The sequence below is a fragment of the Rhinopithecus roxellana genome, chromosome 1 (genome assembly GCF_007565055.1).
Source record: "Rhinopithecus roxellana isolate Shanxi Qingling chromosome 1, ASM756505v1, whole genome shotgun sequence".
NCBI classification, from domain to species: Eukaryota; Metazoa; Chordata; class Mammalia; order Primates; family Cercopithecidae; genus Rhinopithecus; species Rhinopithecus roxellana.
In genome coordinates this window covers 34,448,062-34,475,444 of record NC_044549.1, presented here as the reverse complement: position 1 = coordinate 34,475,444, position 27,383 = coordinate 34,448,062, and the positions used below count along the sequence as shown (strand labels likewise).

The 27,383-nt window shown below is 40.4% G+C and overlaps 1 protein-coding gene across 3 annotated transcripts in view; it reads right to left on the bottom strand.

Moving 5' to 3' along the window:
* The window catches only part of SIDT1 (SID1 transmembrane family member 1), a 97,597-nt gene that overhangs the window by 29,152 nt on the left and 41,062 nt on the right, over nucleotides 1-27,383 (bottom strand). Inside the window, exons 5-10 of one of the 3 annotated variants that reach the window (XM_030941182.1) lie at nucleotides 24,298-24,399; nucleotides 23,562-23,645; nucleotides 22,341-22,428; nucleotides 21,068-21,139; nucleotides 20,553-20,682; nucleotides 6,411-6,454 (exon numbers count right to left, since the gene is read on the bottom strand). In XM_030941182.1, coding sequence (XP_030797042.1) covers nucleotides 6,411-6,454; nucleotides 20,553-20,682; nucleotides 21,068-21,139; nucleotides 22,341-22,428; nucleotides 23,562-23,645; nucleotides 24,298-24,399 — 520 coding nt within the window. Of the gene's footprint in view, nucleotides 1-6,410; nucleotides 6,455-20,552; nucleotides 20,683-21,067; nucleotides 21,140-22,340; nucleotides 22,435-23,561; nucleotides 23,646-24,297; nucleotides 24,400-27,383 lie in introns of those variants that run through there. The other 2 variants (XM_010361023.2, XM_030941194.1) reach the window with 2 other exon arrangements.

Here is a 27,383-nt window from a genome sequence, read left to right as displayed (position 1 = left end):
GGCTCATTTGCATCTCCACTGTAATAAAGTCACATTTTAAAAACACAGCTTTCGCTTTTTAGATTGGAAGCTGCTGCCTGCCAGTGATTACCCATTGGTGTGGGTCATGCTGCAGCTTCTTTCTGTTTAGTTCATTGCAGGGAGTCTCATGGAACCCCTGGGTTGCTCTTATTCCTAGATAATGTTGTAGGTCTTTTACATCACCCTCAGTATCTTTCACATTTTTCTCTTTTCAAGCTCCTTATTTTATTTTACTTATTTATTTCTTGAGACTGGGTCTCATGCTGTTGCCCAGACTGGAGTGCGGTGGCACAATCACGGCGCACTGTAGCCTCAACCACCAGGCTCAGGCGATCCTCCTGCCTCAGCCTCTTGAGTAGCTGGGACCATGGGGTCATGTCACCATACCTGGCTAATTTTTCAGAAATTATCTGTAGAGACGGAAACTGCCTAGGTTGACCAGGCTGATCTCCAACTCCTTGACTCAAGTGTAGAGACAGAATCTCCCTAGGTTGACCAGACTGGCCTCCAACTCCTTGACTCAAGAATCCTCCAGCCTTGGCCTCCCAAAGTGCTGGGGTTACAGGTGTGAGTCACCATGCCTGGTCCAAGCTCCTTATTTTAAGTCACTAACCTATGTCCCTTCTTTAAAATGTAATTTTGAAAATTATTAAGTGTGCAAATAGTAAATGAAGAATGACACTAAAATCACAAAATGCTGAGAATATTATCATATATTTTACCATATATTTTATCATATAATATTACCATATGTTTTAAAGATGATAAAAGGGAGATGCTGAGAGATCAAGTAATTTGCCCAGTCACTCAGATAGGGGATGGATAGTAATTCATTGTATTGGTCTCAGTGAAAACTTACTTGTTTTTATACAAAAAGATTTTTTAATTGTGTATATTAGGATGTACAACATGATGTTTTGATATTACGTGCCCATAGTGCATTTTGGTGTCACTGGAAGTCCTCTGATATGGGAAGTAGAAGTGTGTGTAGGAAAATGCTGGAGTTCAGTTGTAGCAGGAGGTCGAAATGGTTCGTGGGAGCCAATGTTCTCTGTGTGTGTGTAATCAAAAGAAAAACAAAAACCAAAAACTAAAATCAAAGCAAGTGAACAAACAAAAACAATCACTGTTTTGTTAGGTGACAAATTCACTAAAAAGACAAAGCCAGCTGTGTAGGTCTGTTCAGACTTTAATGAATCACTGATTTCTGTTTTCTGCTCTAGCTCATCACTGAGCACGATCTGGTTTTGATGTTGTTGCTGGCTCTGTTCATTTTGAGGCAGCTGCAACATCATGGGTTCTGTGACGGACAGGAGCACCAAGATTTTCATGTGCAGTGCCATTGCCAGCATGCAAAAGTGTTTTCACTCTGTGGACTTTTATACGCACCATTTAAATATGAGATTGGCCAACATGGTATAACAGTATTCTTTTCATTTTGCTTATGTCTAAAGCCTTTTAAGAATGCAAAAACCAAGGCATTTCCTTCTAGACATCAAGTATGGTCTGGGAAGGCAAACCATATCTATATTTAACTGTATAGTATATAGAAAGCAGAATTCAACATAAAATATCAGCTTATAGGACAGACCAAGATGTTCTGGCTGGAAATAGCAGATACATACGATTGTGAATGATCTCATCCGAATGAGGAAACTTGTTTTGATATGTGTTTCTCTGAGCTTGAGCCCCCTGCGTCTGTCTACTTCACTGACATAGAACAGGATATGCTTGCACACTTGCTTTTTATGTTAAACGCCCTATGTGAGGAGAAAATTTTCATTTCATTTTGAGCATGTTTGCGTCTTTCAAGGACTTCATATTTATAGTTGCCTTGTCCCATTCTGTCTCTGAAGACTTAACAGGTTGGAAGCTGAAGAGGGAGTCAGAAATGATGGGAACTAGCTGCATGATTATTTTTTATTTTTATTTTTATTTTATTTTTTGAGATGGAGTCTCGCTCTGTCGCCAGGCTGGAGTGCAGTGGCACGATCTCAGCTCATTGCAACCTCTGCTTCCCGGGTTCAGGCAATTCCCCTGCCTCAGCCTCCTGAGTAGCTGACTACAGGCACACGCCACCACACGGGGCTAATATTTTGTATTTTAGTAGAGATGGGGTTTCACCATGTTGGCCAGGATGGTCTCAATCTCCTGACTGTAGGCAATTCCCCGGCCTCAGCCTCCCAGAGTGTTGGGATTACAGGTGTGAGCCACCATGCCCGGCCCAAATTTTATTTTTATGCCAATTTCCTACCTATTCCAACTTAGTGTCACGTTTTGTTTCAATAGTTGAAGAAAAAATGAAGAAAACCATCATCTTTGCAGATGGATGTAAAAGTAAAATTCCTCTAGAAGAAAAAGTTGAACAAGAAAACTGGAAAAAGAAGAGTAGAGATGTAGGAATAGAATTTGAGACCCCTGGCCACTAAACGGCCTGTGTTCCTTGAGTCCTCCACGTTCCACACTCTCCTTGTCTTATCTCCACCAGATCTTGCTTTTGGCTAAGAGGCTGGTTCAGTAATGGCTCTATCCAGGGAAGGATTGGGTTGGCCATATGGTTCTTAAATCTACAACCGATTAGGCTTGTCAAGCTCTTGCATTTGAGAAAGTAACCTCCTCTTCTGCTGCACCCCCAGCTCCTGGTGGCAACTCAAGGGGTCCCAGAGGCCTATTGAGGAGGCTTCATTATTTTTCTCAGTTGGTAACTGAATTTCTGTAGAGGCTCTTTAACAATTATGTGAAATGTGGGGTTTCTCTCTGATAAAGCCAGTGGAAGAAACGTTTTTACAGCACAGAGCCTTTCTTAGATTCTCTAAGATTCTCACAGATGCCCTGTCTTTGGTATTAGGTGATGATTAGACAATGCAGGGTCCAGTCATTCATAGTACAGTAAAAAAGTCCCTTCAAGTCCCCTGGAGCAGCTCTTTGCCAACACTATTTCCATCTGACTCAGGCTCCAGGGTCTAATCTTCTTCATCACACGAAATATGAAATACATTCTTTTGCTTTTTAGTATAGTTGGAGCCAACATCGAGATTTTCACATACAGCTTAATCAAATGACTGCAGGCATATCAAAGAAAAACAAATGCAGAGTAGCCCACAGATTTTCTGAGTGCATCCTTCCTAACTCCAAAAGAGCTGCCACCAATTTGGCAACCTGTAGGGACCTGATTCCATTTCTTCCACTTTAATCACGTCTAAGGTGAAAGCATTAGGCTAAGTTCCATAGATATCTAGCTCCACAATGATGTGGGCAGACACCATATTAAGTCTAGTGGGATCCTCTTCCCCTTTCAGAAGCTGCTTCTAGCATTTTCTCTGGACAGAAGCACCCAAGGCATTTCCTGTAACTCTGAGCTCTATTGAACTTCCTGTGCCCCATGCTCACGCTGATCCTGGCCTTGGGAGAGAAAGACATTTCTGTATCCTTGTTTCTTCCCTGAATGTCTCTTATTAGCTTCCACATATGGTCCTTACTTGCCTCTGTCTCTTGCTCCTGGCTGGTTTCTCGATGCTCTGTTTGAGATGCCTAAAAAAGTCTCTGGTTCTTCCCTTGGGCAGAGCTTGTCTTCTGCTCTTGGTTTAAGCGTCTAGGTCTTGACTCTCCAGTGGTCATGACATCGGGGGCGATACCATCATTCCCTGTGGCCTCTCTACATTACAAAGGTTCCTTGTTTTCTTCCTATTTCAAAGCCCTTTGTGGTGAACATTCCTATTCCCTACTTCCTACCTAAGCTGGCTTCTTATTTAGGTGTCCTCATGTGTTTAGGTCCATGGTTCTCAAACAGGGGGAGATGGGGAAACAGTTTTGCCCCCAAAAAGACATTTGGCAATGTCTGGAGGCATTTTTTTCCCGAGACATGGTCTTGCTCTGTCACCTAAGTTGGAGTGCAGTGGTGCGATTTCAGCTCCCTGCAGCCCCAGCATCCTGGGCTCAAGCGATCCTCCCACGTCAGCCTCCGAAGTAGCTGGAGCACAGGTGTGCACCACCGCACCCACCTAATTTTGTTTATTTGTTTTCATAGAGACAAAGTCTCACTATGTTGCCCAGGCTGGTCTCGAACTCCTAAGCCCAAACAATCCTCCCACCTCTGCCTCCCCAAATGCTGGGATTACAGGTATGAGCCACTGTGCCAAGCCTGGAGGCATTTTTAGTTGTCCCAAGGAAGGGCAACTCCTAGAATCTAGTGCATGGAGGTGAAGGATGCTATTAAACATCCTATAAGATATGGAATAGCCCCCAACAACAAATAATTATCTGACCCATAATGTCAATAATATTGAGTTTGAGAAACTCTGGTCTTAAAGAAGAGGACCTAACCTTAATTCTAAAAGTAGGTTTGTCTGATGTGTAGGTAAATCTGTTCTTTGCAGTGACTGGTTTAACAATAAGTGTATGATTCACTCTAGGCCAATAAAACACAAGAAGTTGCTGAGGGCTTCTGAAAAGATCCTTCTCTCTGGTGTTGTCAGGTGAAGGTGTGAGCCTTGACCCATCTCACTGCCAGCCCTGGGAGTAAATTGAAGCCAAGGGAATGGCAGGGAAATGGACCAGAGCCACTGGACTCATCAATCCTGAAGTACATATTTTGGCTCAATTTCCAGAGCTAGGAGTCTCTTTCTTGATTAAGCATGTTTGAGGTTTTTTTTTGTTGTTGTTGTTACTGTTGTTACTTACACCCACATGAATCTTAATGATGCATCTTTACTCTTTCTGCTCACTCATTGGTTTCCGCTTACCGTCAGAAGGGTACCTCCAGCTCTTAGATAATTTTCAGAGCCTCCCTGAACGTGGACAATGATCTGGCTCAAGTCCCAGCGTTGTCCACTTATGCTTCAATGTTCAGCAGACCCGTCTGAATACATAATTCCTTTCATACATATTGTTGTAATAAAATGACTTTACTTATACAATAAAAAATAACAGATTATCCATTCAGAGGCTACCCAACGGGATTCAATCGATTGGATGTAAGCCTAAGTTCAACTAGGCCTAAACTAATCACAAAACCTGGAGACACTGTAGGAAAAAACATGAGATCCAGAGAGCAGACAAATTCATTTAAATATTTGATGACTAAAAGGGAGAAGAGCAGTTAGAATTTTAAAGCCATGAGAGCAGGTGTTCTTTTATAGTCTTTTACACTGACAGCTGAATGTTTATAAAACAAAGTGCTTGGGTGGCTGGAAAAACAGACATGCTGAGATTAAGGAAGACAAACATTAAGAAAAAGGAGCAAACTCTCCAGCAAAGGGAGCAATCATCCTGCTGGAGGGGTGTAGTGGGTGAGTTTGACTCTTTCTAAGATTCTGTGACCTCATTTAAGTGTGGAAAACACACACCTAAATATCTGCTATGTATGACTTAAAAACCAAGTTCCACTGCATATTCCTTTTTAACCAAATTCTTGCTCTGGGCCGAATAACTTAAGAACACTGAGTTTAGGTTTTTCAAAAATGAGGACATTTAAATTTTCAAGTTTGTTAAAAAGATTAGGTCATTGAATTCCTTTGTTCAAACTCTCAGAGTGGAGGAAAAGGTGTAGCACAATCACTGGATAGTCAATTACTCTGGATTCCCCCAAGTTATGACACTCTTTATTATACTTGTAGTGTCAAGTATTTCAGTTTTCCAGACACTTAAAAAAGCCTCCATCTCAGTTTGGGAAAAGTAAACTCTGTATTAGAATTGGCACAACACATTCTTACTGTTGTTCACAAATCAGCTTTGGGATATGAACAATTATGTGTGAATTAGGTAGGAACAATTATGTCCTAGAAAAGCTGAAACTTTTAAAAAAGATGAATGGCTGACCAAAGGTCTGTGATTACAAGGGACACTCTTAGTAAAGGTTTTTAGTGTGAGCTCCGCGTCTCAATAATTATCAACTGCAGCAACAGTCTCCAACATTTTTGGCTCCAACATTTAGGGACTGGTTTCATGAAAGACAATTTTTCCACAGACAGGGGTGGGGATGGGTTATGGCATTAGATTCTCATAAGGAGCACACAACTCAGACCCCTCGCATGCACGGTTCACAGCAGGGTTTGCTCTCCTATGAGAATCTAATGCTGTCACTGATCTGACAGGAGGCAGAGCTCGGGTGGTAATGCTCGCTCACCTGCCACTCACCTCCTTCTGTGCAGCCCAGCTCCTAACAGGCCATAGACCAGTACCAGTCCATGGCCTAAGGTTTGGGACCCCTTGCACTATAGAATTGGTTTTCACTAGCTCTGCTTTCCAACTGCAGGCTAGATTATTCTGTGGGATAGGAATCAAGGGAGGGTTTGTAAATTGCAAAAGGCAGAGAGGTAAAAGAAGCATGAAATGGGATGTTGTCACACTATGAGACATCATTTTGAATTGAAACCAAGCATTGCTCTTACCATCATTGGACCCAAAGCTTCCATCAGTGGATTTTCTGTGAAACCTGCAAACAAACACATACACATGCTCCTAAGACAGCGAAAACCTCAGCATTTTACATTTGTTCCTTATAGATTTTGTTGCAGATTTGTCTAGTAGGGTCTCTTCAGAACATGTCTTTGTGGCCAGGCGCGATGGCACACGCCTGTAATCCCAGCACTTTGGGAGGACAAGGCGGGCGGATCACAAAGTCAAGAGTTCGAGACCAGCCTGGCCAATATGGTGAAACCCCGTCTCTACTAAAAATACAAAAATTAGCTGGGTGTGATGGCAGGCGCCTGTAGTCTCAGCTACTTGGGAGGCTGAGGCAGGAGAATCACCTGAACCCAGGAGGCAGAGGTTGCAGTGAGCTGAGATCATGCTTGGGCGACAGAGCGAGACTCTGTCTCAAAAAAACAACAACAACAACAAAAAAAAAACAAACAAACAACAACAACAAAATACATGTGTTTAGATATGGAGAAATTGGAACTCTGATACACTGCTGGTGGGAATATAAAGTGGTGCAGTCACTTTGGAAAAGTTTGTCAGTTTCCCAAAAAGTTAAACAGAGTTACCATATATCCCAGCACTTTCATTCTCAGGCATATACATCATTTATTCATTCATCAGTTTTCAGATGTAATTCACATACCATAAAATTCACCCTTTAAAGTGCTTAATTTAGTGAGTTTTAATATTAGATTGGTGCAAAAGTAATTGCGATTTTGCCTTCAAAAATAATGGCAAAAAGGCAATTACTTTCACACCAATCAAATACATTCACAAAGTTGTGTAGCTCCCACCACTATTGAATTCTAGAATATTTTCATCATCCCCAGAAGAAATTTCAAACCCATGACCAGTCACTCTCCATTCCCCACTCCCCATCCCCTGGAAAACACTAATCTACTTTCTGTCTCTGTAAGTTTGCCTATTTTGGACTTTTCATTAAAAATGAATCATATTATATGTGAACTTTTATGTCTAGTTTCTTTCACTTAGTGTAATGTTTTCCAGGTTCATCCATGCTGTAGTATGTATCAGTACTTCAGTCTTTTTATGGCTGAATAATATTCCATTGTACGGATATACCACATTTCATTGACATGCTTGCACTTAATGGGTATTCTGGTTGTTTTCACATTTTGGCTGTCATGAGTAACACCGTTATGAACATTTGTGTACAAGTTTTTGTGTGGACATATGTTTTCAATTATCCTGGATATATAGCTAGGAGTGGAATTGTTGAGCGTGAAAACACTCTATGTTTAACTTTTTTTCCAAATTGTTTTCAACAGTGGCCGCATAGCAAGAACAGTCTTTCATCTCCGGAGTCTTGCTCTGTCGCCCAGGCTGGAGTGCAGTGGTGTGATCTTGGCTCACTGCAAGCTCTGCCTCCTGGGTTTACCCCATTCTCCTGCCTCAGACTCCCATATGTCTTTATGTCAGTACCAGAATCCTGATGACTGCAACTTTATAATAAGTTTGATATCAGAAAGTGCAAATCCTTCAACTTTCTTCTTTTTTTTTCAGGATTGTTTTGGCTTCTGGGTCCCTTTCATTTTCATATGAATTTTAGGATCAGTTTGTCAATTTCTGTGAAAAAGCCAGCTGGGACTTTGCAAGGGATTGTGTTGAATTTGTAGATTAATTTGAGGAGTATTGTCAAGTATATTAGTTTCCTACTGCTGCTGTAACGAACTCACAGACTTAGTGGTTTAAAACAATACAAGTTTATTATCTTACAGTTCTGGGAGTCAGAATATCAAAATGTGCCTTATATGGCTAAAATAAAGGTGTCAGCAGGGCTGTACTTCTGGAGGCTCCAGGGGAGTATTCATTTTCTTGTCTTTCAAGCTTCTAGAGGCAGCCTGCATTTCTTGACTCATGGCCCCTTCCTCCGTCTGCAAAGTATATCCTTCCAACCTCTGCTTCCTTTGTCGCATTTCCTTCTTCTGCCTTTGACCTTTTTGTCTCCTTCATAAGAATTCTTGTGATTACATTAGGTCCACGTAGATAATCCAAGATAATCTTCACAACTTTGTCATATCTACCAGTTCTTTTTGCCATGTAAGGTAACATATTCACAGGTTCTAGAGATTAGACATAGACATCTTCTGGGAACCATTATTCTATCTGCTGTGTTATCTTAACAATATTAAATCTTTCAGTCCATGGACATGGGATGTCTTTTCATTTGTTTAAATCTCCTTTAATTTATTTATTTATTTATTTTTATTTTTTTATTTCAGTAAAGTATATTTATTTTCTTTTTTTTAATTATACTTTAAGTTCTAGGGTACATGTGCATAATGTGCAGGTTTGTTACATATGTATACTTGTGCCATGTTGGTGTGCTGCACCCATCAACTCGTCAGCACCCATCAATTCGTCATTTATATCAGGTATAACTCCCAATGCAATCCCTCCCCCCGCCCCCCTCCCCATGATAGGCCCCGATGTGTGATGTTCCTCTTCCCGAGTCCAAGTGATCTCATTGTTCAGTTCCCATCTATGAGTGAGAACATGCGGTGTTTGGTTTTCTCTTCTTGTGATAGTTTGCTAAGAATGATGGTTTCCAGCTGCATCCATGTCCCTACAAAGGACGCAAACTCATCCTTCTTTATGGCTGCATAATATTCCATGGTGTATATGTGCCACATTTTCTTAATCCAGTCTGTCACAGATGGACATTTGGGTTGATTCCAAGTCTTTGCTATTGTGAATAGTGCCGCAATAAACATACGTGTGCATGTGTCTTTACAGCAGCATGATTTATAATCCTTTGGGTATATACCCAGCAGTGGGATGGCTGGGTCATATGGTACATCTAGATCTAGATCCTTGAGGAATCACCATACTGTTTTCCATAATGGTTGAACTAGTTTACAATCACACCAACAGTGTAAAAGTGTTCCTATTTCTCCACATCCTCTCCAGCACCTGTTGTTTCCTGACTTTTTAATGATTGCCATTCTAACTGGTGTGAGATGCTATTTCATTGTGGTTTTGATTTGCATTTCTCTGATGGCGAGTGATGATGAGCATTTTTTCATGTGTCTGTTGGCTGTATGAATGTCTTCTTTTGAGAAATGTCTGTTCATATCCTTTGCCCACTTTTTGATGGGGTTGTTTGTTTTTTTCTTGTAAATTTGTTTGAGTTCTTTGTAGATTCTGGATATTAGCCCTTTGTCAGATGAGTAGATTGCAAAACTTTTCTCCCATTCTGTAGGTTGCCTGTTCACTCTGATGGTAGTTTCTTTTGCTGTTCAGAGGCTCTTTAGTTTAATCATATCCCATTTGTCAATTTTGGCTTTTGCTGCTGTTGCTTTTGGTGTTTTAGACATGAAGTCCTTACCCATGCCTATGTCCTGAATGGTACTACCTAGGTTTTCTTCTAGGGTTTTTATGGTATTAGGTCTAACATTTAAGTCTCTAATCCATCTTGAATTAATTTTCATATAAGGAGTAAGGAAAGGATCCAGTTTCAGCTTTCTACTTATGGCTAGCCAATTTTCCCAGCACCATTTATTAAATAGGGAATCCTTTCCCCATTTCTTGTTTCTCTCAGGTTTGTCAAAGATCAGATGGCTGTAGATGTGTGGTATTATTTCTGAGAACTCTGTTCTTTTCCATTGGTCTATATCTCTGTTTTGGTACCAGTACCATGCTGTTTTGGTTACTGTAGCCTTGTAGTATAGTTTGAAGTCAGGTAGCGTGATGTCTCCAGCTTTGTTCTTTTGACTTAGGATTGTCTTGGCAATGCGGGCTTTTTTTGGTTCCATATGAACTTTAAAGCAGTTTTTTCCAGTTCTGTGAAGAAACTCATTGATAGCTTGATGGGGATGGCATTGAATCTATAAATAACCTTGGGCAATATGGCCATTTTCACGATATTGATTCTTCCTATCCATGAGCATGGTATGTTCTTCCATTTGTTAGTGTCCTCTTTTATTTCACTGAGCAGTGGTTTGTAGTTCTCCTTGAAGAGGTCCTTTACATCCCTTGTAAGTTGGATTCCTAGGTATTTTATTCTCTTTGAAGCAATTGTGAATGGAAGTTCATTCATAATTTGGCTCTCTGTTTGTCTGTTACTGGTGTATAAGAATGCTTGTGATTTTTGCACATTGATTTTGTATCCTGAGACTTTGCTGAAGTTGCTTATCAGCTTAAGGAGATTTTGGGCTGAGACCATGGGGTTTTCTAAATATATAATCATGTCATCTGCAAACAGGGACAATTTGACTTCTTCTTTTCCTAACTGAATACCCTTGATTTCTTTCTCTTGCCTGATTGCCCTAGCCAGAACTTCCAACACTATGTTGAATAGGAGTGGTGAGAGAGGGCATCCCTGTCTTGTGCCAGTTTTCAAAGGGAATTTTTCCAGTTTTTGCCCATTCAGTATGACATTGGCTGTGGGTCTGTCATAAATAGCTCTTATTATTTTGAGGTACGTTCCATCAATACCGAATTTATTGAGCGTTTTTAGCATGAAGGGCTGTTAATTTTGTCAAAAGCCTTTTCTGCATCTATTGAGATAATCATGTGGTTCTTGTCTTTGGTTCTGTTTATATGCTGGATTACGTTTATTGATTTGCGAATGTTGAACCAGCCTTGCATCCCAGGGTGAAGCCCACTTGATCATGGTGGATAAGCTTTTTGATGTGCTGCTGAATCCGGTTTGCCAGTATTTTATTGAGGATTTTTGCATCGATGTTCATCAGAGATATTGGTCTAAAATTTTCTTTTTTTGTTGTGTCTCTGCCAGGCTTTGGTATCAGGATGATGTTGGCCTCATAAAAAGAGTTAGGGAGGATTCTCTCTTTTTCTATTGATTGGAATAGTTTCAGAAGGAATGGTACCAGCTCCTCCTTGTACCTCTGGTAGAATTCAGCTGTGAATCCATCTGGTCCTGGACTTTTTTTGGTTGGTAGGCTATTAATTATTGCCTCAATTTCAGAGCCTGCTATTGGTCTATTTAGGGATTCAACTTCTTCCTGGTTTAGTCTTGGAAGAGTGTAAGTGTCCAGGAAATTATCCATTTCTTCTAGATTTTCTAGTTGATTTGCGTAGAGGTGTTTATAGTATTCTCTGATGGTAGTTTGTATTTCTGTGGGGTCCATGGTGATATCCCCTTTATCATTTTTTATTGTATCTATTTGATTCCTCTCTCTTTTCTTCTTTATTAGTCTTGCTAGTGGTCTGTCAATTTTGTTGATCTTTTCAAAAAACCAACTCCTGGATTCATTGATTTTTTGGAGGGTTTTTTGTGTCTCAATCTCCTTCAGTTGTGCTCTGATCTTAGTTATTTCTTGCCTTCTGCTAGCTTTTGAATGTGTTTGCTCTTGCTTCTCCAGTTCTTTTAATTGTGATGTTAGAGTGTCAATTTTAGATCTTTCCTGCTTTCTCTTGTGGGCATTTAGTGCTATAAATTTCCCTCTACACACTACTTTAAATGTGTCCCAGAGATTCTGGTATGTTGTATCGTTGTTCTCATTGGTTACAAAGAACATCTTTATTTCTGCCTTCATTTCGTTATGTATCCAGTAGTCGTTCAGGAGCAGGTTGTTCAGTTTCCATGTAGTTGAGTGGTTTTGATTGAGTTTCTTAGTCCTGAGTTCTAGTTTGATTGCACTGTGGTCTGAGAGACAGTTTGTTATAATTTCTGTTCTTTTACATTTGCTAAGAAGTGCTTTACTTCCAATTATGTGGTCAATTTTGGAATAAGTGCGATGTGGTGCTGAGAAGAATGTATATTCTGTTGATTTGGGGTGGAGAGTTCTATAGATGTCTATTATGTCCGCTTGGTGCAGAGATGAGTTCAATTCCTGGATATCCTTTTTAACTTTCTGTCTCGTTGATCTGTCTAATGTTGACAGTGGAGTGTTGAAGTCTCCCATTATTATTGTATGGGAGTCTAAGTCTCTTTGTAAATCTCTAAGGACTTGCTTTATGAATTTGGGTGCTCCTGTATTGGGTGCATATATATTTAGGATAGTTAGCTCTTCCTGTTGAATTGATCCCTTTACCATTATGTAATGGCCTTCTTTGTCTCTTTTGATCTTTGATGGTTTAAAGTCTGTTTTATCAGAGACTAGGATTGCAACCCCTGCTTTTTTTTGTTCTCCATTTGCGTGGTAGATCTTCCTCCATCCCTTTATTTTGAGCCTATGTATGTCTCTGCATGTGAGATGGGTCTCCTGAATACAGCAGACTGATGGGTCTTGACTCTTTATCCAGTTTGCCAGCCTGTGTCTTTTAATTGGAGCATTTAGTCCATTAACATTTAAGGTTAATATTGTTATGTGTGAACTTGATTCTGCCATTATGATATTAACTGGTTATTTTGCTCGTTAGTTGATGCAGTTTCTTCCTAGCCTCGATGGTCTTTACATTTGGCATGTTTTTGCAATGGCTGGTACCGGTTGTTCCTTTCCATGTTTAGGGCTTCCTTCAGGGTCTCTTGTAAGGCCGGCCTGGTGGTGACAAAATCTCTAAGCATTTGCTTATCTGTAAAGGATTTTATTTCTCCTTCACTTATGAAACTTAGTTTGGCTGGATATGAAATTCTGGGTTTAAAATTCTTTTCTTTAAGAACGTTGAATATTGGCCCCCACTCTCTTCTGGCTTGTAGAGTTTCTGCCGAGAGATCTGCTGTTAGTCTGATGGGCTTCCCTTTGTGGGTAACCCGACCTTTCTCTCTGGCTGCCCTTAAGATTTTTTCCTTCATTTCAACTTTGGTGAATCTGGCAATTATGTGTCTTGGAGTTGCTCTTCTCGAGGAGTATCTTTGTGGTGTTCTCTGTATTTCCTGAATTTGAATGTTGGCCTGCCCTACTAGGTTGGGGAAGTTCTCCTGGATGATATCCTGAAGAGTGTTTTCCAACTTGGTTCCATTTTCCCCCTCACTTTCAGGCACCCCAATCAGACGTAGATTTGGTCTTTTTACATAATCCCATACTTCTTGCAGGCTTTGTTCATTTCTTTTTCTTCTTTTTTCTTTTGGTTTCTCTTCTCACTTCATTTCATTCATTTGATCCTCAATCGCTGATACTCTTTCTTCCAGTTGATCGAGTCGGTTACTGAAGCTTGTGCATTTGTCACGTATTTCTCGTGTCATGGTTTTCATCTCTGTCATTTCATTTATGACCTTCTCTGCATTAATTATTCTAGCTATCAATTCTTCCACTCTTTTTTCAAGATTTTAATTTCTTTGCGCTGGGTATGTAATTCCTCCTTTAGCTCTGAGAAGTTTGATGGACTGAAGCCTTCTTCTCTCATCTCGTCAAAGTCATTCTCTGACCAGCTTTGATCCGTTGCTGGCGATGAGCTGCGCTCCTTTGCAGGGGGAGATGCGCTCTTATTTTTTGAATTTCCAGCTTTTCTGCCCTGCTTCTTCCCCATCTTTGTGGTTTTATCTGCCTCTGGTCTTTGATGATGGTGACGTACTGATGGGGTTTTGGTATAGGTGTTCTTCCTGTTTGATAGTTTTCCTTCTAATAGTCAGGACCCTCAGCTGTAGGTCTGTTGGAGATTGCTTGAGGTCCACTCCAGACCCTGTTTGCCTGGGTATCAGCAGCAGAGGTTGCAGAAGATAGAATATTGCTGAACAGCGAGTGTACCTGTCTGATTCTTACTTTGGAAGCTTCCTCTCAGGGGTGTACTCCACCCTGTGAGGTGTGGGGTGTCAGACTGCCCCTAGTGGGGGATGTCTCCTAGTTAGGCTACTCAGGGGTCAGGGACCCACTTGAGCAGGCAGTCTGCCCGTTCTCAGATCTCAACCTCTGTGTTGGGAGATCCATTGCTCTCTTCAAAGCTGTCAGACAGAGTCGTTTGCATCTGCACAGGCCTCTGCTGCTTCCCCTGTTGTTTTTTAGCTGTGCCCTGTCCCCAGAGGTGGAGTCTACAGAGACAGGCAGGTTTCCTTGAGTTGCTGTGAGCTCCACCCAGTTCGGGCTTCCCAGCGGCTTTGTTTACCTACTTAAGCCTCAGCAATGGCGGGCGCCCCTCCCCCAGCTTCGCAGCTGCCTTGTGGTTAGATCGCAGACTGCTGTGTTAGCAATGAGGGAGGCTCCGTGGCCGTGGGACCCTCCCGGCCAGGTGTGGGTATAATCTCCTGGTGTGCTCGTTTGCTTAAAGCGTGGTATTGGGGTGGGAATTACCCGATTTTCCAGGTGTTGTGTGTCTCAGTTCGCCTGGCTAGGAAAAGGGATTCCCTTCCCCCTTGCGCTTCCCAGGTGAGGCAATGCCTTGCCCTGCTTCAGCTCTCACTGGTCGGGCTGCAGCAGCTGACCAGCACCGATTGTCCAGCACTCCCCAGTGAGATGACCCCAGTACCTCAGTTGAAAATGTAGAAATCACCGGTCTTCTGTGTCGCTCGCGCCGGGAGTTGTAGACTGGAGTTGTTCTTATTCGGCCATCTTGCTCCGCCCTCTCCTTTAACTTATTGCAATGATGTTTTGCAGTTTTCACTGTACAAGTCTTACACAGAATTTGTTAAATTTACTCCAAAATCTTTTATTATTTTGTGTGTTTTTGTAAATCGAATTGTTTTCTTAATTTTATTTTTGGATTGCTCATTGCCAGTGTAGAGAAATACAAATGTTTTTTTGTATATTGATCTCATGCAATCTTGTTAAACTTGGAGTTACTTTTTGGAATGATGAAAACATTCTGAATTAGATCATGGGATGTTTATGCAACTGTGAATATACTAAAAATCACAAAATTGTGTACTTTAAAGGGGTGAATTTTATGGTCTATGAATTATATCTCAATAAAGTCATTATTAACAAACAAACTATACCATTTGGGAATGTCCATCAAAAACTAAAATGTGAATTATTCTCTCCAAAAAAGGTTGGAGGGTGTGAGAGGAAACTTGGGGACCAGAAATGCCCATGTTTTGGTACATTCTCTTATTACTTCCAGATGGGAACTCTAGAAGTTGCATATCCTGATTTTGGTATATTTGGTTGCAGAACTTCTCTTCATAGCTCTTTTGTTCCTAGACACACCAAACTCCTGAATGGCAGGGGGCCTTGGCTTTTGTTCTCAACCTCAGTCACTCTCTCCCCAGATCCTTCCATGGCTGGCTCCTTCTTGCCATTCAGGTCTTGGTTATGAGAGACCTTCCCTGCCAACCAAATCTAGTCGAAAGTAGCTTCTCCAATCCAATCGTTCTTTATCATACCACTGTATTTTTTCCGTCAGTACCTGGAATGATTTTCTTTATTAATTGCTTACTTGCTTTTATATTTCTTCCCTCTAAAATGTAAGCTCTATCACAGCAGGGATATATACTGTTTCATTCACTATAATGTATCTCCAACTTCTAGGATATAGCTGACACATAGAAGATGATCACTAAATATTTGTTGAATGAATGACACATATCTTTAAGGAGAAAAGTTGGTCAGATGCAGTAGCTCACGCTTGTAATCCCAGCACTTTGGGAGGCCAAGGTGGGTGGATCACCTGAGGTCAGGAATTCAAGAGCAGCCTGACCAATATGGTGAAACCCTGTCTCTACTAAAAATAGAAAAATCAGCCAGGCATGGTGGCACGTGCCTGTAGTCCCAGCTACTCAGGATACTGCGAAAGGAGAATTGCTTGAACCCAGGAGGTGGAGGTTGCAGTGAACTGAGATCGTGCCACTGCACTCCAACCTGGGCGACAGGGCAAAAGACTACAGCAAAAAAAAAAAAAAAAAAAAAAAAAGAGGGAGGTTGTGATTTGGCCTGACTCTCATAACTGGCAAATGAGGCTGTGGTGAAGTTCCTTTTTAACAATTTTAGTTAACAACTGACTGGAAAGCAATTGTATGTACTTACAGAAAATGATGTTTTGATTATGTGTTTGTATTAACAGGCTTTACCCATGATTGCACTAGATTTTGGAACTGACAAAATTTTTCATTAGAGGAGTTAAATGATTTACAAAGCTACGATAAGGCAGGTGGTATCTAGTGAATAAAGGAAAAAATAGCAAATGAGGGCTGTGCTAGATTGATTGCAAAATGGCTGCACCTCACCTTGTATCCAGCTCCTTCAACCAAAAGGTAGAGTCTACATCTTCATTTCTTGAATCTAGACTACCCTCATGACTTATTTTGGCCAATTGAATGAGGGGGAAGTAACATTGTGTTAATTCTGAACCTGCATCTTCAGAAGGGCTTGCACTCTTCTGCTGTCTCTCTTGGAAACAAATAAGCCCCAGCTAGCCTGCTTCAGGATGACAGACAAGCGCAGCTGAGGCCAGCCCAGAAGAGCTAGCTCCTAGTTGATCCGCCAGTGGACCACACTCTCTGATCACACCCTCCTGGGATCTCTCAGCCCAGCCCAGATTAGCAGAACCACCCAGCTGACCCATAGATTTGTGAGCAAGCTTTAACATGTTTTGCTGTGTGCCACAGATTTTTTTATTTTATTTTTTAATGTAGCATTCTCGGGAGGCTGAGGCAGGAGAATGGCGTGAACCCAGGAGGTGGAGCTTGCAGTGAGCCGAGATCACGCCACTGCACTCCAGCCTGGGCGAGAGAGCGAGAATCCATCTCAATAAATAAATAAATAAATAATTTGTAGCATTATTGTGGTAATAGATAACGAATACAAGAATCAAAGGGAAGGATGAGTATTCTGGATTGGGCAGTTTGGATTCAATGTCTGGCAATGTGATTGCGAAGAACAAATAAGAGAACAAGTATGCAGTGCTTGGCCCAGGACCTGCACATTCATCGTGGGGGGCTTCATAAACATGTTTAATGGACTGAGGCTGGAGGATGGGAAGGGAATAGTGTTTAGTTTCAGGCTAATACAGTATGAAGATGCTTTGGATTCTTACCTCCCCGATGGCAGAGGCCATGTCTCTGATCAATGTTTTTTATCCTGATCTCATAGCATGTACTACAAACCCCATAGGTACTCGTAATAGGGTTTAAGGGACTCATCAAGTAACTGGCATTATCCTGAGATGACTAGCTTCATATGGTTTTACAGAAAACTTTGTTATTTTGCTTAATGAAGGAAAAGTTCTCCTATGAGAGCATTTTTTCCCCTCAGTGTATTCTTCTATTTAGAATGCCAAATAGTTCTTACATTTGGCATTTCTATTTCCACTTTGTCTATATTTGGAGAAATCTAAGCTGTGCATTTGACTGTAGCAAAATAATCTGCGGCTAGAAGTTTCCATAGAGCCTTATACCACAGCTTAAAAAAACTGTTTGCCTTAGTTGGCTAAATAACAACTTTAGAGCGATTGATAACCAGCTATTAGCTTAACTTGTCTGTTTGTATGTTAACTATGCATACTAGCTAACCAAAAAGGAACACTCCAGTTTTCTAAAATCTAAAACATCAGGAGTAGAGACAGTCTTCCCATGAGAGGCATAACAGAGGAACTTCTTTCCATGATATTGGATCTCATCCAAGGCAAAATTGGAAGCGTTTTGGACCCTTTTTCAACTTAGATCCTTGCTGGGGTGCCAGGCTTTTGGTCTGGCATTCTTGGTCAGCACTGTCATCTCTCATAGGGCTTGACCACTCTAGACCCACTTTGATCAGCCTGCTTCAGGCCTAAGGCTCTGGATCCAGACTGCCTGAGTTCAAATCCTAGCTCCTTCATTTACTGGCTGTGAATTCTTGGTAAAATTGCTTAACCCCTCTGTGCCTCAATTTCCTTAACTGTCACTTGGTGATAATAATAGTACCCACTGTTGGGGGGCATCAGATGAGATAATCTACTTAGAGCGCTTGCCATGAAAGGCAAATGGAACCATGCTTTCTTTCAAATGTATCATACGCTGCTTTCTTTCAGTGAATGAAAGAGTTTGACACTAAAAGGAGTTTGCAAGCAAACATCAAGAAGAAGCTAATTAGAGCACAATGCTTGGCTCACAGCAAGTACCTGCTAAATATTAGTAACTCTGATTTGATAAATTAAGTGAGCTGCTAATCAGCTAATGTATACTTTCCAGGTATAATATTCACCTGTAGCCTGGGGGTTTTGTTTTTAACTTTTATTTGAAAATAATTTCAGATTTATAGAGAAGTTGCAAGAATAAGAACACAGAATACCAATATACCCTTTAAATAGATTCAACCAATTGTTAGCTTATTACCTCATTTGCTTTGATCATTATCACTCTCTCCATGAAGATGTAATATATATGATATATACGTATCAAGATACACACACACATATATACACACTTTTTTTCCTGGACCATTTGAAAGTAACTTGCATACAACCAAGACCTGAACTTTTATTCCTAAATATTTCAAAAAAAAAATTCTCTTACATAACCACAATAGTTATCAAATTCACAAATTTAACATTGATGTGATATTCTTATCTACTCTACTATCTGTATTCCAGTTTTGTCAATTGACTCAATAATATCCTTTATTGTATATTTTTCTGCTAGTGTAATGTAAGATCCTGATTGAGATCAGGTATTGTCTTTAGTTGTAACATACCTTTAGTCTCCTTCAATCTGGAATACTTTTATAAATTTTCTTTGTCCTTTATGACCCATTTTAATAGAATGTTTATTGTTGGAGATTGTCTGATTTTTCCACATGATTAGATTCCAAATATGCATTTCTGGAATGGTGCAAAAGTGACATTGTGTCCTTCTCAGAGTGTCACATCTGGAGGCACACAATGTCCACCTTCTCCTTGGTGATATTAATTTTGATCACCCTGTCAATATGCTTGATTTCTTACTGTATATCTAGTATTTTTTCCACTTTAACTACTAAGCAATTTGTGAGGATACATTTTAAGGCCATGCACACATCTTCATCCTCATCAGATTTCTGCATGTTAGATTTGGCATTCATCGATGATTCTTAAGCAAATCTAGTCTTTAATATGATGTTTGCAAAATGATGATGTTCCAACTCCGGCACGCCTCTATATTTACCAGCCAGCTTTTGGCATTTTGCTGTAGTCAAGAGTTCTTTCTCCCTTCTACTACCAGTATCTGCTAATGGCTCCTTTACCAAATGGGTAGCTGTTTTCGTAAATTTGTTGAATCACTGAATGTGTATCCACAAGTGTTTAGACCCTTCCTTCCTTTATCAACAGGGACTCAGACATTTTTATTTTTTCCAATGGTCTATAATTCATTATTCTTAATAATTTTGGTGTTCAAATTATCCCAGATTTGGCCAGCAGTCATCTACTGTTTTTGAAGGCAATATCTGAACTCAAAAGTTTCATCCAGGTCATCGAGGCAGTTTTTTTTTTGAGACAGAGATAGACCCATATTCTTAAGATATGTAGTTGTATCACTGAGGTAGCCATGAAATCTTTCCATGGATGGAGTTCATTTTGCAAATAGTCTCAAAACTTCATGCTGGCTTTGTTTTCTTTACATGTTCAAGAAGAGAAAGAACATTTGTTTATTGTAAATCTCCTGCCATTCTTTTGTAGCTGTGTCACAGAGAGCGCCACAAAGAACGGAATTCTCAAGGTTCAATGCCGCTGAGAGAGGGAAGGAAAGCCCTGTGTCATTAGAGGCTCCAAACTCTTGGCAAGGGAAATTTCCTTGGTCAAATTACAGCACAATTACCTCCTTTTTCCCCCCAAGGGGCATTTTACTGGAAAATCGATGCTACAATAGCAGGAAAACACTTGGTAATGTTGTATCAAAGAACATTACTCCTGCTTTTTGTTGCACCTCAAAATTTATTTTAGGCATTACATTTACTTTTTGATAGAATGTTTAAAGCTGTTTCTAAATCTACATGTTAGGAAAAACTGACCATCTACAGTGAGTATTTTCTAGTCTAAAAAATATACATGTTGCCTTTTTGTTGAGTTTTAATTAACTAGGAAAATAACTGACACTCTACCAGCATCTATTACGTGTGTGTTATTGATATAAACACTGCAGTTGTACATTTTGCGGGGTAAATTATTATCTCATTTTATGGATGAGGAAACTGAAGCACAGAGAGTTGAGCAACGTCTCCAAGGTCACAAGGTATCCAAGGTCACACCGCTAGTGGCTGAGGGAGATTTGAAGCCAGTCAATATGGCTGTCAAGTCTGCGCTCCAAGCGTTACACAGAGACAGGCACAGGGGATTAACATTTCTGGAAGTGATTGACCTACCTCAGATAATGAACAAACACAACAAGCAGGCATCCCAAGTAGAAGGACAGGAAGATGAAGACACTGAAAAGACTGGATTTCACATAAACAGATTCTGAAGGGAGAGAAACAACTTTGGTCAGGTCGTCCTCTGCAGAAAAGAAGACTCTGTCTGAGACAGGACAGATTAAAGGGCTGCCCTCCATCATATTGATTCTTAAGTCCTAAGAAATTTTTATTCATAGCAAAACTGCTACTGGAGGTCCCCAGACATTATCCACAATAGCTACCTTTCACAGTGATGACTTCCCAGTAGAAGCTGGGAAGGGACTGCCTGTCTACAACTTCACGATTGAGGTCCCTTTGTTTTTAGGAGGGATGTAACAAAATGCTCTGATTCCCTTTTCTATTTCTAAGGTAAATACAGTTTACTTTTCTTATGATAATTCTCTCGGAAAGATGACAGTAATATCAAATGATATGACTGATTTTCCGACACAGGAATCTCTCCAATGCGTTCTGGAGCCAACACTGACCTTTAATGGAAGGAACAATGGTCACTTCGAGATTCTTTTTTCGCTGTAGATTCCAGGTCTGGTTTTCCTTTTCTGGTTTAAAAAAAAAATAAAAAAAGAACAAAACACAATGAATCAGATAATGATTTTTTGGGTCTCTTGTCTGAACAATTGTTCAAAAAACGTCCAGAATTAACTCTGATTGCTGAATCTTATTTTAGCAAGAACTGGAGGAATATCTAACCCCCAAACCTTCAAACCATCTGAAATCCCTTTTGGTTAAGGAGGCTAGCATTAGACTGTCAATTTGGCCTTTGCTTGTGTGCATTTTGGTGTCACTAACAGATGCAAATAAGATTGCAGCCTCCCTTCTCCAGTGAAGAGGGGTGAACCCTTCCCCTGATATCCACAGACATGTGAAGAAAACAGCTGTGAAAACAGAAGCTACCTCTTCCTTTGGTTTGTATGTTTCTAGCCAGTACAATTTTTTCCCTCTTATATAGTCATGGAAGGGCTTGTAGTTTACCAAGGAATATTTGACATTAGCAAAATTTTGGAGCCATGTAATTAAGAGGTTAAAGAACATACTAGGAGAAATTTCACCTAAACATTCATACCAAGGAAATGATGTTACAATCAACAGCAAACACACTTTGTGTTGGTCACATGTGGTTAATCACTGGCTAGTGGTCTACATTTTCAATCATCAGCCTATTCTGCCCTTAAGGTAGCTACTGGGTAGTTAACCATAACTATCTGTACTATGCCTAAGAGCTCCCATACCCCTTATTATTGGGATAAGTTGTTGCAGTTGGCTTTCTTACTATTTTTCAAGGTAAAATTTTTGGCAACTGAGATGGAGAATGCTGAATTTTTCTTTTCCATCATTGTGGAAATGATGACTACTGATAAATGTAAGTAGCTACACGGCTACTGGCTACCAACCCATCTTAGGAAATGTACTTTGATCGCTGTATAAGATCATTACTTCGTGGTAGCAAATATTTGTTGAGTAATGGGCCAACCGAGTGAATTTATCTTCCATGGTCTGAGGGAATACAATGCTTCAAAAAGATGAAATGCACTAAATGACATTTTGTAGTATCAATAATACCTTTAGATCTGTTACTTTCTATCTTTTGCTTTTTTCTCAAGTATCTCTCAGATGCCTTTCCCAGTCATACTGATGGAACCAACCCTTGCTTAGTGGGAACTAGAGGGAGGTTTCAGCTTCCCTTTCGTTCCCTTCCTTCAGGTTTTTCTAAGTAGCCAAGTGTTCCTCACTAGCTCTTACCCTGGATGAAGAAAGATCCTCCACAGGCATAATCTTCAGGCTTTACCACAAATACCACGAAGAACTGCTCACCTGGAAAATCCTTCTTCTGCATAAGACATAACAACCTTATGATAGGCAGTAAGAAAGAGCTAGAAGGGAGAAAGTCCCTGGGGGTGGGGGCAGAAAGAAAGAGGAAAGAGAAGAAAAATAAAGTTCACCCCTGCCCTCTAACTCCTTGGAAAGGACTTTCACATACCTGTGGTCTACTCCAGATTATCCACTCTGAGATAATTGTTATATCCAAGAAATTAAGGTAAATAGATATACATTTCTGATTTCAATCAATTTTGTGCCTATTTGAGTGCTTAGAACTTAATAAGCACCATACAAATAATATGTGTATAGCCTATGTTTAATAACTAATGCTTACATGTTAAATTTTTATTTTAGAATCTAATGATAAATAACTTTTCAAAAATTGACACACTCAGCAGTTGAATAAATAATTTAGGTTAGGGAGGCAAAGGACTCAGTTATCATCTTGGCTTTGAGTTACTCTAAGTGTGTTTCTCTATGTGCCCATTTCCTCATCCATGAATGAAGTGCAGTTGACAAGATGAACTTTAAGGTCCATTATAGTTCTACAACCCTGTCTTTAAAAAAAAAAAAATCATCCCTAAACTTCTGGTGTCCTGTTCAGCCCACTGAGAAAATGACTTTTTTTTTTTTTTTTTTTTTTTTTTTTTTTTTTTTTTAATTTCTGGCGAAGACATAAATTGTTTTGTTTGTTTGTTTGTTTGTTTGTTTTTTGAGACAGAGTTTCACTCTTGTCGCCCAGGCTGGAGTGGAGTGGTGTGATCTCGGCTCACTGCAACCTCTGCCTCTTGGGTTCAAGCGATTCTCCTGCCTCAGCCTCCTGAGTAGCTGGGATTACAGGGGTGCACCACCACGCCCAGCTAATTTTTATATTTTTAGTAGAGACTGGATTTCGCCATATTGGCCAGGCTGGTCTCGAACTCCTCACCTCAGGTGATCCTCCTGCCTCGGCCAGCTGAAGTGCTGGGATTACAGGCATGAGCCACTGTGCCTGGCCAGACATATTAGTTTTTAAACCAATCAGAAAGGAAGGAGATCCTAGGCACATCATGGATGGCCATCCCTTTAGGATGCTGGCTCAGTCAGTACACTATCTATCAAGCATTATCATTGGCAACAATGCCCACAGAAACAATGTCTCACCTGTAGTGTGATGGCAGCTTTCTTGGTCATGGACTGATAGACACCATTAAATTCCACATCGTGGTCAAGATCATACACCGGGCACTGCAGCACGCATGAGGAATAAAAAGGAAAGCATACATAATGTCGTGCAATGTCATGCCACACATAGGTCCTGTCAGCATCTTTCTGCTTGGATCACAGAGCAGGGGATCCTTATTAACCAGAAACTAGGTAAAGTTTCCCCCCTTGAACAGTCATGACATAGTCTTCCTAAGACTTGGAGCCTCATCCTCTAAAGTCAAAGACACGTTATATTGAAGGGAACTATACAACTATTGTCTTAAAGTGTATAACACTTTTTTCAATTTTCATTAACACCTCAGGAGACAGAAAGAACCCAATGTTACAATAAAAATTTAAAAACAGAACAAATGGTAGGGTTCGATTTTAGTTTTCTTGTGGAGCTCACAACTTGGTCTTCCTGGTTCTTTGTTACAGTCCTTCCCTGCTTCCTCCCTCCTTTCCTTCTTTGCTTTATTGATTTTGGTGAAGACTTAACTATTCTTTGCCTCTTCAAATTAGTGTCTGCAAACAGTCTGCCCACTTGTACTCACAGATACTGTTCACATTGTTTAGTAGTTTTGGAAAGGAGATACCCAGTAAGAGGATGGCATGCTTCCCACCCTTCTCCTTCATTTGTTCTGGAATAATATAATGCTCTATAGTAGAAGGTTGGCAAGTTACCAGCACTCACCATGATATTCTGGACTGAGACAACAGAACATGGATAAGCCATTTCAGACACCACTTTAATGACAACTGAGTCCACGTCTTTGGGAAACTTGTATAGAAAATACTGAGAATAAGAAAAAGAAAGACATGATTTATATTTACATGAATGGGATTGTTTCCTCTATTAGGCACAAAATTTATATGTAAATCTCAGTGAATCTCCATTAATGAGTTCAGTTAGCTCTTCATCTCATACATATTGAGCAACTAAATCTGTGCAGGGCTGTGTGCCAGGCATTAAGAATATAGCAGTAAATAAGACAAAATAGACAACATTTTATGCAATGTTGCTATTTCTTTTTCTAGGGTAAAAGAAATAGTCATTTATTTTGTTTCCTGTTTAAGAAGCATCCTGCCTCCTTCGAATTAAGGATAAGTGAGATATAACATGTGATAAGATTCACTTCTGTGTGGTCAGTGTGACATGTAAAAACTCCATATTGAAAAGCAGATAAGCCTGTTTTTCAATAATTTTAACCACCTTCCCATAGGCAAGAATTTGCACTAGACTCATCCTCCCCTTTGCCCTTTTGATCAGGAAACTTGTTGCTGGCTGGGATATACTGAGAACATACAGAGATTCAAAGATCAAGTCCCATGTAGAGTCCCCAGAAATATGTTCACAATTTTGGGCAGGTCGAGGTATCTTTTAAAAGTATTTTTCAAATAACACCAGATTTAGGAAACATTTTTTAATTGAAAGAGGTTGTACTATTTACCCATGTAGATTACGAGTCCACTGGAAAACTGTATTAACTCAAAGTTGTAAATTTGTTCTTTTTTTTTTTTTTTTTTTTTTTTTGTCGCCCGGGCTGGAGTGCAATGGCCGGATCTCAGCTCACTGCAAGCTCCGCCTCCTGGGTTTACGCCATTCTCCTGCCTCAGCCTCCCGAGTAGCTGGGACTACAGACGCCCGCCACCTCGCCCGGCTAGTTTTTTGTATTCTTTAGTAGAGACGGGGTTTCACCGTGTTAGCCAGGATGGTCTCGATCTCCTGACCTTGTGATCCGCCCGTCTCGGCCTCCCAAAGTGCTGGGATTACAGGCTTGAGCCACCGCGCCCGGCCGTAAATTTGTTCTTAATGATGAAGAAAGGGGAATTCTGCCAAATAATTATAAACTATGATAATTGGTTGAGAAGCTATATTAAGCCTGTGATTAAGATTTTGAGAAAAGCAACCGAAACAGGCTCCCAAATAAGACTCTAATAAATCTGTCATGTACAGAGAGGCAAAACAAGTTAAAACTTAACTTTGTATTTCAACATCTTTTTTTGCTAACCCTATTGTGAGTACCAGGACAATAAAAATGGAATCCTTCTCAATAATCCAAAGCTTTCTGATGGGGAAAAATTATCTCAGAATTAAGGAGTGTCATTAATGATGCAGTTGGAAGTCTATCCACACCTTATAACAGATGGCAATACCCCCAAGAACCCACTTAATTTTGGAGCTTGACTCAAATACATATAATACAGGGCTCTTTAACAGATGAGGAGTCTGGAATTCCCAAGAGTGTTCTTGTTTCCCAGGAAATCCATACTTTGTAACTCAAGAGCATTACTGTGATTACTGTTGGCAATAATGAGCCTCATATATGTTCCCATATATGACAGTAATTGGTTTTGTGCAAGCAGTAAACACCCACTGAAAGTATTAACAACTTTATCTGTAAATTACCTTAAACCCCAAATAAATGTTTTTGACCCCTGCCTGACAATCCACCTTTACCAGAAAGAACCGAATGACAAATACCCAAAGCAATGGCTGGAATTTAGGCTGAAAAATCACTATCTGGGTCCTGGCTACCTCTCCAGTTTCTGCAACCTGCTTCTAACTCCTGGAATAGAGGCAGACAGTGATTGACACAAGTTATCTGAGAATGTGCAATCATTTGGGTGAGTTTAGAGAAAAAGAAAGTATTTCCTGTAGTCAAAGAGGATACAAAATATAGGTGAAAATGAGACTAGTTAAGAGTAAAGTAAGACTTTCATCAATATCAAGGAACTTGTTTTGTTTTATTAGGTTTTTTTGGAGACAGAGACTCGCTCTGTTGTTCAGGCTGGAGCAATCTCGGCTCACTGCAAGTTCTACCTCCCGAGTTCACGCCATTCTCCTGCCTCAGCCTCCTGAGTAGCTGGGACTACAGGCGCCCGCCGCGATGCCTTGCTAATTTTTTGTATTTTCAGTAGAGACAGGGCTTCACTGTGTTAGCCAGGATGGTCTCGATCTCCTGACCTCGTGATCCGCCCACCTTGGCCTCCCAAAGAGCTAGGATTACAGGCATGAGCCACTGCGCCTGGCCTGTTTTATTAGTTTGTTCTAAGTATATTTTAGTCCAGTTTGGGGTTTGGATGCAAATTATTTAAGTTTTTTTTCAGAGATAGGGTCTCACGCTGTCACCTAGGCTAGGGTGCAGTGGCACAATCATGTATCACTGTAGTCTTGATCTCCTGGGCTCAAGTGATCTTTCTGCCTCAGCCTCCTGCATAGTCAAAGCTACACGTGCAAGATTCCATGCCCGGCTAATTTTTTATTTTTAAAGTTTTTGTAGAGACAGGGTCTTGCTATGTTGCCCAGGCTGGTCTTGAACTCCTGGCCTCAAGTGATACTCCTGCCTCAGCCTCTCAAAGTGTTGGGATTATAGGTGCAAGCCACCACACCTGGTCAGTATATCATATTTATTATAGCTCTGTACAGGACTGTTAGACTATACTATTCCTATAGTTAGAATGAAAGTTATTCCCCCCCCTTTTTTTAGGTTTCTCTCTTTGCACCTAGTGATTAGTGCTTGTAAAATATTTCTTGAAATTAAATAGTCAATAAGTGTTGAGGGTGGTATATTAAGGGCCTTTGGCCCTCTCCTGCCACTGGGTGGCAGTATATATGCATTGCAGAGACTTTCACAGACAGGAAGTTTAAAAGATGTGTGGGAGTTGGTTCATTCAGGCTTGGGAGAGCTGATTGTGCATTAGTCACTTCCCAGTGACATCACAATGGGAGCTTAAAATCAGCCATAGTGGAGGTATTTACACCACAGAAATGGGCAA